Below are 11,542 nucleotides of genomic sequence, written 5' to 3' on the forward strand. Positions count from 1 at the left end.
AGTTTCCAATTGGCCTGTGATTTTGGTGTTGTTACTTTTAAAAACGGTAGTATCAAGGAAATCTATGCTGTTATGGCTTACATTTGCGGTTAATTTGACAGATGGATGATGATTGTTCAGAATGTTGAAAAACGTCCAAAATTCGTCTATTGTGTAGGTCCAGACTATGAAAACGTCATCTAAAAACCGCCCATAGAAATCTGGTTTTAATGGACAGAGTGGCAGAACTTCCCTTTCCCACTCCGCCATGAAGAGATTTGCATAACTCGGGGCAAATCGTTTTCCCATCGCAGTTCCGGAAGACTGAAGGTATACTTGGTCGTTAAAAGCGAAGTCATTCCTCCTCAGACAAATGTTGAGTAGTTTGAGGATTTCTTCGTCCGGCTTGGATGCTTGCGGGTTCCTAAGAAATGCTTTCCTAACTGCTTCAATACCTGTGTTATTATCAATGTTCGTGTACATGCTTTGTACGTCGATGGATATTAAAACGGTGTGTTCGGGGACTCTTAACTGTTTGATTTTCTGAATGAAATCGTTAGTGTCTTTAAGGTAGGATGGGTGTTGGCATGCTAGGGGTAATAAGAAATGGTCTATATATTGTGATACGTTGTATGATTCGCTGCCACAGTCTGATATTATTGGGCGTCCCTTGGGTATTTTATTAGGTATAAACCATTCTGTTTCTGGATTTTTATGTATTTTTGGTAGTGTATAGAGATGTCTTTGTCGGCAGTCAGATTTAGCAGATAGATAATCATATTGTTTTGCTGTTATGTATTCCTTATCCTGCAATTCATATAAGATGTTGTTTATTAAATTTGCGGTGTCCTTAAAGATGGGTTGGTCTAATTTAGTGTAATGTATAGGATTACTTAATTGTTTTTCTGCCTCTGAGATATAGTCTGCACGATTCATTATGACACAACACGAACCTTTGTCGCTTTTCTTAATTATTATGTTTTTGTCCTTTTTAAGGGTGTTTAATGCCGTTTTAGTGTCGACTAATACTTATTTGGATTACATAATGAGGTCGATGGACTTGGCTATAAACTTGTTCTCATAATTATTTTTAGCTCTCCAATAGTTCTGATTTTACGGGAAGCTTATTGACCCAACATACTACAGATATTATTTATAGTCTTATACCGACCAATATATTGCCTGTGATCTTTCGGCGAATATAAGCTGTAGCGCATTATAGCGGAAGCGCCAGCCTTCGATCCGTATTTTTTTTGTTTGTTTGTTGTTTTTTTTTTTTTGAAAATCTCCGAAAGGTAAACTGAAAGATCTGTTAAATCCGGAGAGAAAACTTGATGTAGAACTCCAGGACCTATGACAGAGGTCCAACGGCAAATAAAGAGGCCCCTGAATTGAAGAATTAGAGTCCCGGAGTCCATAAGAGGCTCCTGGACCGTTAGGCCCAGACTATAAGTTCTCATAATTTGTTTTCTTATCTTTATTTAGCACATCGCATGGGCTGAATGTACAATGCGTTGAATTCGGCGTCTGAATATTCGTTGGCTTTCGTTATCATGGGAGCCTGATGATATCAACATTCTTCAATATACATGTATACTGTTCTGTCTGGATTTACCAGGCCCCGTGTTCACAAAGCATTCTCAGACTTAAGTTGAGAATTTACTCAAACTTATTAGCCTTATTTTAACTAAAATATAGCCCTTTATAATAATTTTGTTGTTTGAATGTATCAGATATATCAATAAGAAACTATGTGCAAAGTTTTGTGTTTTTGGATCAAAGATATTTGTCCTAAACAGTGATTGAAAGTTGAGCAAATTCTCAACTTAAGTCTGAGAATGCTTTGTGAAATCGGGGCCTGACCGCGGGATCAGTTTAATTGATAGTATTATGTACGTGTGTTGTTTATAGACTTTCAATGTATGTGTATTTATTGTGTACATGTATCTTGTTCGCGGGTTTATGTGTGGTGCCATCCTCATGTACTTATTATAGCTATCAAGGTGACCAAGCAGTAGCGGAAAGCGTTCTTTTTCCGCTCTGTGAATCGCGAAGTACCTGCGTTACTCTTAGCGTCCGATTAAGATTGTCTCTATCTGGATTACAGGTACTGCGAGGTTCCCTAGTAATATTTTTCAAAAATAACAATTCTTTCAAAGCCAAGAATAATTAAAATTCACACAATTGATTTGCTTAATTTTTTTTTCAAACGAAATGATCCAACAATTGAAATAACTTTTCACTTAATCTCTGGAGGCCCTCCAGCTGACGAAAGCCCCTGCTGCAGTGGATGGTGTTAACACTCGAGACCAGTCATGGACATAATTAGTGGTGCGTTTTTTTACGGGTCATTTTTGTTTCCAATGAGAGGTTTATTAGCTATTGCAACACCAGTCCTCCATCTTTATCGAGCAAAATTTTCCCCATTGCACACTGCAATGCGTATGCCGCCTTCATTAAGGCTTTGTTCCTAATTTCATTTGTTTATCGTCAGATTTGGACAACGAAATCACCAGTTCCACTCCATCAAACTGGAGCTGCAGTTTTGTGTGTGTGTGTGTGTGGGGGGGGGGGGGTTAACGATCTTTATTCGAAAACCCTTTTTTTATCTAGGCTGGCCCAAATGTATCTCAAACATACAACAGCTCACCAATTATTCCTACGCAGTCACTAAAGGCCAAAGCTAGTTTTAGGCTCTCCCCCCCCCCCCCGCGCTTTCTCTTTTTTTCCCTTTAGCATGGCGATCTTGGTTGACTTTTTGGTGTAGAATTGAAGAAAAGGGTTTGAATATACATTTTCTGTCTGATTTTGGTAAATATTCATGATTTTGAGGCGGGAGGATAGAAGAGTTTAAGAGGTTGTTAGGTTGAAATGTAGGGCGATAAATTGCATGTTTTCTCTACTTCCAGTTTGTGTATCTCAAGTTTTTCATGATGAACCTTATAAGTGCTTTTGGGCAAGAGGTTGCCACATGTTGCCCCATCTGTGGTAGAAAGCGTTCTACCCAACGAAAATTTGGGGAAAAGTTAGAGCCGGGCTAAGAGACGAGAATTAACATTAAAGTCAATAAGAAAACATTAGTGATCTGTATCCAGACTACCAAATTTGTCAGATAGAGTTATCTACAATCACGTGATGCGTTAATTAAATAACATAACTCTTAACTCATGTGACAAAGTATAATTGCATAATTTCATATTGTTAATATTTGCTTTGACAGTGGTTGTTAACTGTATAAAAATGGTGATAAATGTGATTGACGTTATTTTTTTAGTATTAGCCTATATTGCTGTGCCAATTGAGGTATTTATTAGATTTTATATCATAGGCCTAATATTAATTATAAAATTATGCCATGGCCATGAACAACAACATCTGACTAGTGAAAGGTGATGCCATCGAGGCGATTCACTTTTATTAATACTTTAAATTTAAAACAAGAGTCCAAGAGAACAAATTCAAGGAAACCTGGTATGCAACAGCCACTCGGATTTATGACCCAATTTTACACTTTATTAAATGTCCACCAAAGAAATGATTTCATTTATACCTATTTCAGACAGCCCACAGTATAGGACTAGGAGTAGGAGACAAATCTTAGTATTTTAGAGGTTAGAGAGTGAAAGGGGTACCACTATGCCTTTTGAGTATTCATGTTGCTGCAGCATTTCTAGATTTTGGATATACCCAGACTATTCTTAGGTTATTTCATATTTCAGTATATTCATAGATTCACATAGAAAAAGAAATAGTTTGCTAAAATTTTGTTGCATTTTAGAATATATATGTTTTTAAGTCGTATCTATGTGATATTGAATGTCCATCTGTATATTTCAGGCTTATGCACAATGTGGAATGGTGGATTGTTATGGTATGTTTCATTTTACATAATAAAAATTAAACTATTTTGTAAAATACTTATACTTGTTCCATTACATAAAGAGACAGCTGAATTCATTATAAATTTGCTATGGATATTGGCGTTGGGGACCATAACTTCCTGGTCCAATAATTGAATAGTGATATAAATGAATATAGGGTTATATTTTTCAGTTCATTGTTATTTATAGCTAGAATATGCTTTAATGTTTAAGTTACCCTATATTGTTCTTTTGATTAGGATGGACATCTTACTGCTGTGGAGTTCTGAATGATGAATGCTGTGACTATTCTGTGTATCAATTTTGGTGTAAGTATATTTCTGTAACCCCGAAACGGTTATCTAATTATTGTGGAATACACCTATAAGGTGTCTGATTGGAATTATCACACCAAACTTCTGATAAAAGTTTCTAAGAATATTTACAGAATTAAAGGAGCTAAGTCTCTAACTCAATATCATCCAAAATCTTCAACATTGAAAACACGAATTATTTGTCAAATTAAATCAACATTCATGTTGTGATCTTACCGGAAAAAGATGGGCTTTTAATATTCAATATTTAAGACAAAATAAACATTTTACTACGATTCGTGTAACATAATGCGCTTCAGTCCCAGTTGTTTAAAGAGACTCGAGAGATGAGGCTAGACACATTGCACCAAATCAAACGGCGTATGTAGACTGGAATAACCAGACGCTAGAAATTTGCACTCGCCGAACATAACTGATTTGAAATTGGAGTAAAAACGGAAACCATTGAATGCAAATCAGTTTATATACATTCATATTACAGTATTATATGCGTTGCGACCCACTTTTGTCAATTTCTAGGTCCCAAATGTTAGCGATTTAGCTCCTTTAACCCATTTGATTTAATAAATTGTAGGCCTATCTGGAATGGTTCCTTTAATCTTAACCCTTTAACCAGTCTACGTATAAGTGATAGACTCTTGACACCAATTAAAAAGTTGAAGAGGATAAGTTAATCTATAATTTGCACCTTGTCTCTCTTTTTCTAAATTATTTTCATCAGAAATATAGTCTTTGGAATCCGTTTCATCGATATAATCCGAGGAGGAATCATTCATAAAAATTTCAATAATAATAATAATAATCGTTTTCTATAGTGCTGAACATTCAGTTAGTCTGACTTCTCTGTGGCGCTTTACAATGTAGATATGATTATAAAAGACATACATATACAAATAAACAAAAGAATACAAAGGAATAGTCAAATGGAAAGTGAAGCATTTAAATTATAGTTCAAACGTTGGGTAAAAAACAGGGTTTTTAGACGTCGTTTAAATATAGCCAAGTTTGGACTATTTTGGACTTCCAGAGGCAATTTGTTCCATTCTTTTGGTGCTGTGTATGCAAAAGCTCTCTCACCAAATTTTGACTTCTGTACTGGACATGCAAGTTGTTTTTTATGAGATGAACGTAAGGAACGAGAATGTACATATTGTTTAATCAAATTAGATAAATAGGATGGTGCCAAAGGATCGTTTAAACAGTTGAAAGTGATTGTGTTAATTTTGAAAATGATGTGTTGATTAACCGTTAGCCAATGTAACTGTTTTAGAACAGGTGCAATATGGTGAGATGGATTGGTGAGAGATACAATTTAAGCTGCTTTATTCTGGATTTTCTGTAGCTGACTTACAAGCGTTTTAGGAAGAGAATACAATAATTAATTACACATATTCAACCATTTTGCCAGTCTTTAACCTTCTCGACATCGTTAAAAAATTACGTTTTTTGTCAAAATATGTTGAACAAAGACATTTTCATGTGGCCGTATTATGCTGTCGCCCCTGTCCGTCCATCCACAATTTGTTTGGACACTCTACAGGTCACAGTTTTTATCCGATTTGAATGAAACTTGAAATATAGATTTATCACCCTAAGATCTTGGTTCCTTTCGATATTGGCATGACCGTAACTTCATGGATTATGGCCCCTGATTGTACCAAAAATCACATTTTTAGCTTGTGAACACTGTAGAGGTCATAATTTTTATCTGATTTGGTTTAAACTTGAAATGTATGTTTATAACCCACAGAACTCAGTTCGTATCGGATCGTAACTTCCTGAATTATGACCTAGGATTGTACGAAAAATTGCGTTTTTAGCTTTTGGTCCCTCTAGAGATCACAATTATTATCCGATTTAAAAAAAACGTTCAAATATATCACCGTTACACCATAATGTTTGTTGAGTCCGAATTTCGGGCCAAAACTGCCAGACAAAATGGCCACCCCTCGTACGCAAATAGTGTAAACATCTGGTAAATCAATGTTGTGGACCCTCTTGAGGTCACAATTTTGATCCGATTTCGATGAAACTTGAAATACATATTTATAACCCAAAGATACTGGTGCCTTTCGATATTCGCACATATCATATCATAACTTCTTGAATTATGGCCAATGATTGAACAATTTTTATCTGATTTAAAAAATAAACGTGTGAATATATCACCATTACACACTAAGATCTTGGTTCCTTTTGATAATCGCGGATACCCAAACTTAACTTCCTGGATTATGGCCCCTAATTGTAAAAAAAATCGCATTTTTAGCTTGCAGATTCTCTAGAGGTCACAATTTTTTCCGATTTTAAAAACCGTTTAAATACATCACCATTCCACCATAATAAAGGTTGAATTCGAAATTCGGGAAAATCGAAATCAAACTGCCCGACAAAATGAAATGAAATGGGGTTTAACGTCCTACTGTTCTGCTCCTATACTGGGCTTTGTCCGACAAAGGATTAAGTCAGTCAATCAAGGCAGATTAAGTAGTTAATCAAGGTAGGTTTATAGACCGTATAACACGATAAATACATTGATCACTTAATTACCTAATAATCCAGCGTATTATCGAGGATAATCTGGTTGAGTGGTAGTTATACACTCAGTAAACTATATTAATTTCGGAATTTTGAATATTATTCACCATGTCTTGATGTCCATTGATGTCCCGGTCGGACAGTTTTGGGCGTTTGGAAAAAAGATTCGGACAAGTCCGGAATAAACGGGCAAAATCCCATCACTGTTTTACGTGCATTCCAATGTATACACGGCCAATGCAGGGATCGAACACCCGACCTCCAAGCTTAGCGAGCCATCCCAACAAAATGACTGCTCTTTGTACACAAAAGTATAAGTGTGTAATACAAAGGTTATGGACCCTCTAGAGGTCACAATTTTTATCCGATTTTGATAAAACTTAAAACATATCTTTATATTCCAAAAATCTCAGTCCCTTTTGATATTTGCGCATTTCAGACCCAAACTTTCTGGATTATGGGCCCTGATTGTTCAAAAAATCGTTTTTGTTTTTAGCTTGTGCTCTATCCATCTCTTGAAAAATGTGGGTGTATCCTGCCTGGCAGCCGCTGGTTTGTACTAATTATAAATATTATTCAGAACACCATGTGCTACATAATATTTGTAGTTGAAGTTTTTCAAAGAAAATGGAAGCTTATTGACCTTATTTCCTAAATGGCAAAGTAGCTAAATTTTGAAACCACATCCCTGGGGGTAGTCATGCAGATAACCCATGCAATCATTAATAGTTGTTTATTTCTATTTCCAGGGTTTTGGTTGATTTGGTTATCATTTTTCATACTGATTGTAAGTTGTAGTTGTTGGTGTTATAGAAGAAGACAATACCGAGCCCAGTATGTCACAATAAGACAAGACTACCCACCATCATATGGTACAGTTGTAGTATCAGCACCACCAGCATATCCAGCACAACAACACCAGATTGGTGCTACGGCACCACAACCCCCACCATATAACCAAGAGGTAATTTAACAAGTTAATGAATTATTAAACAATTCAGAATATCAACAAATATATGGTTTCAGACCATACACAATTAAAAGTAAAGTACTACAGTGTGTCAAGTACAAGATAAGGAAGGACCTATCTGATTATAATAAATGTAGATTAGATATGTAAGATTTCTTACAAGGTCATGTGACTTCTGCAGTCCTCCATCTCTATCCAATTCTGAAAATACTCCAACCATCTAGGATTGCTCCAAATAAGGCCAAGATATTGTAACACTACTAGTGATAACAGAATATCAGCTTTGTAAATTTATTTACCTCAGGAACAAGAATATAAAACAGGAATATATAATAATAAGAACATAAATTAAACAGGACCTAAACAATAACATTAACATAGTGCATAACTATATTACAACCATTCCGCAGCGGCTGAACTTGAGTGAGTCCATACACCGGTCTCTGTCAGATTGTTTTTTGCTTGAGATAAATGATAATGAATGATCTGAACTCATTTCACCAATCTTAAATAAGATACTTTTCAAAATTAAAAACGGTTTATCTCTCTAAGTTCTGAACAAGACACAAAACAAACATCACATTCGCTCCTTATTTGAGCACCACACTTCTTCCTTGAGGGTATATAACTGATTCCTCTTAATAGGAATACAAATATCTCAAATTAATATTGGGGTATATACAAAACAAACAAAAAAACAACTAGGAGATACACACGTGAATACTTTGTGAATGTTTATGAGTTAATATCTTCACTACTAACATTTTGGTGGACAGTGAAAAATCTATTCAAGAACTTTCTAATTAAGATAATCTTAACTCAATTCCAGCCAAAAATTCACAAAATATTTTATTTCTCGATATAAACCTCTTAATACTTTGTTACTACTCATTTTAAAAACCAAAATGTGTGTTCAAAAACAAACAATTATAATTTACATTCTTTTAAAACCAAAATGACTCACCTTTAAAACAAAATTTCTGTTCCCCGCTATTCTGCTGCGGTTATGCTTAAGTCTTTTGCAGTTTTAGGTGATTTCCCGGTGTTTGGTGATTTTTCTCTATTTCCATCCTTTAATTATGAATTTCCACATCATCAAATTGTGTATTGCCAATCTTTGGCCCATGATTATCATGAAGGAGTTCATGCTGTTGTGACGATTAATTTCCAGGTTCAAAGTCACGACATCCATAACAGAATATCAGTTTTGTAAATATAAACAGGAATATAGATTAAACAGGAACTAAACTACACCAGGACATAATAATATTAACATAGTGCATAATTGTATTACAACCATTCGCCCTTCTGCCATGGCAGCAGCTGAACTCGGGTGAGACCATATGTCGGTCTATGTGCCCCTCTTCCCCCCGCTCCCCTCCTCGTTTGTCTAACTTTCAGTAAACTTGTGGTTATATACCTTTCAACAACAGGAATTGAGTCTCACAACACAAGTCCTCATCCTGTATGGAATTGTTTAGATTAGCTGGCGACAGATTGTACACGGATCATATGGGATTGATTAAGTCCTTAATTACAACACAGCGCGTACATGTTTAGAACAAAGTGTATAGTTGAAGATAGGTTACCAGGCAGTGAAACATATGCCCACAGCAGCAAAGTCCTCCGAGCAGTCAACAAGAGTTGTCGCATATTTTTTTCTATTGTCGGTAATGAAACATTTATAATACACTAAAATCTGATTAAGATTAAGATTAACAATTCATTAAGTAATTATCAGAGAATCATTAGAATTTATAATCAACTAAAATCTGATTAAGAGTAACAGCTCATTAAGTAATCCGAAAATCATTAAAAATTGTTTGCCTTTTAGTTCTGACCCATTAAACGTTAAGTATACGAAACGTTTATTATCATGGATTTAGCTGTTCAAGTTATCAAAATTCATTGAAAATCAATTTACTGGTTCATCTCAAGACCTTAAACTCTGTGTATCAATCTAAAGTCTATCAGATGATAACTTTTTCTCTAGCTAGAGCATCCACAAGATTTTTCAAAGTTATCATGGGCCATAACTCTGCTAGTAATTATCGGAAATCATTGAAAATCACTGGGCTTCTTCATCTCACGACCTAAACACTGTGTTTAAATTTAAAGTCAATCAGATATTAACTTTAGCCTCTAGAGCGTCCACAAGATTTTTCAAAGTGATCAAGGGCCATAACTCTGGCAGTAATTATCGGAAATCGTTGAAAATTAATAGACTTCTTCGTCTCATGACCTTAAACACTGTATAAATTTAAAGTCAATCGGATATTAACTTTAGGCTCTTAGAGCGTCAACAAGATTTTTCAAAGTGATCAAGGGCCATAACTCTGGCAGTAATTATCGGAAATCGCTGAAAATCAATAGGCTTTTTCGTCTCATGACCTTAAACACTGTGTATATAAAATCAATCGGATATTAACTTTAGCGTCTAGAGCTTGTGGACGACGGACGGATGGGGGTGACGACTATATACGACCACATTTCAATTTGGGCGTATAAAAAGCCAATATCATATATTATCAAATCCAGCTGGGGGTCAATAAGTTCACTGCATCTAAATAAAAGTTTGTATTTTATAAGATAGAAAATTATTGAGCACTTTGTCACAATATAAGCATGTGTTGACCTAGTTCCTTTAGGAACTGTCTCTGATCCGACTATAGTTCGCTCAGACAGTTCCTAAAGAACTAGTGTTGACCACCCTATCGACATCATTTTCTACAGTAAAATAGTGTACATATTTGGGGAACATAGTAAGACTATAAATCAACTGTTTCATAGGGCAATTGAGCTGCTACAGTACAGAACACATTTCTTAGATGATGAACCTATTATTTCTCTTTGTTCTTTTACAGAAACCACCAGCCTATATTCCTTAAATATGCCTTCAACAGACCTTATAATACCTTTTTCAAGTATTCATTTTATGTAACACACATAGCTTAAATTGATATAAAACTGGCCACCAAGTGATTCAGTTGGAATGTAATTATAGTTTGTTCATGATGGTAATAAGGTCAGATGCCAATCAAGATTGTAAATATAGATCTGCAACATTGCATTCAACTGAACCACAGTAAGGTTGATGTAGGCAGCTACAATAAAGGCACATTTTGTAGATTACTAATACTGGTCACATCAATTGGTTGCATACAATTTATTGTAGTACTCATTATTGATGACATGTTAATTTAAATGTAGACTTTACCATAGGGTAGATGCTGTAAGTTATTGATGTGTTAATATAAAATAAATTACTTTCGTACAAATATTGAATAATGCTGGTAATTGTCATTCAGTTTACCGGTACCAATTTGTCAACTATATTTTGTAACGGTGTTAGTCACAATCTTTAAAACTGATTTTGTATTAGAAAGTATACGATTGATTTATGAGCATATTTCTACTTAAACTGGCAAGTATATAATACATTATTATATACGTTAATTTTCTGTACATACCGTTAATTTTCTGTACATACCGGTGTTAAGATTTTTCATATAATAGGATTTTAATTCTGAAATTTGAAACTATAAAACTAATGTATGCTCTTAATGTGTAAATCAAAATGTTTTATTTGTAAAATTGTTATACAGAGATTTAATTAATAAAAATTAAGAAACATCCTGGTATTTAATTTTAAATATTAGACATGGGGCATTGTGGTAGTCAATGTCCTCATGTCTCGTATCTCTCAGAATTTTACTTGCTGGGTCAGTCAGCTGCTTCAAGAAAAGTGTGCCAGATTTGGATGTGACAAAAACTGAGGTTCACCCGTGTACATATTGGCACAGACGTTATAAAGCCATGACAATTGGAAATTAAAGAAGACAAGATGGAAATGTTGCTGT

General features: G+C 34.9%; 1 protein-coding gene across 1 annotated transcript; it reads left to right on the forward strand.

Moving 5' to 3' along the window:
• Positions 1–3,109: 3,109 nt before the first annotated feature.
• Positions 3,110–11,315, forward strand: LOC126812526 (WW domain binding protein 1-like). The gene is made up of 5 exons (XM_050538979.2): positions 3,110–3,282; positions 3,817–3,850; positions 4,100–4,168; positions 7,462–7,676; positions 10,547–11,315. Exons 1-5 carry the CDS (start codon positions 3,220–3,222, stop codon positions 10,568–10,570), a joined length of 405 nt encoding a protein of 134 aa, XP_050394936.1. The 5' UTR covers positions 3,110–3,219; the 3' UTR covers positions 10,571–11,315.
• Positions 11,316–11,542: the final 227 nt, after the last annotated feature.

The sequence above is a fragment of the Patella vulgata genome, chromosome 2, assembly GCF_932274485.2.
Source record: "Patella vulgata chromosome 2, xgPatVulg1.2, whole genome shotgun sequence".
Lineage (NCBI taxonomy): Eukaryota > Metazoa > Mollusca > Gastropoda > Patellidae > Patella > Patella vulgata.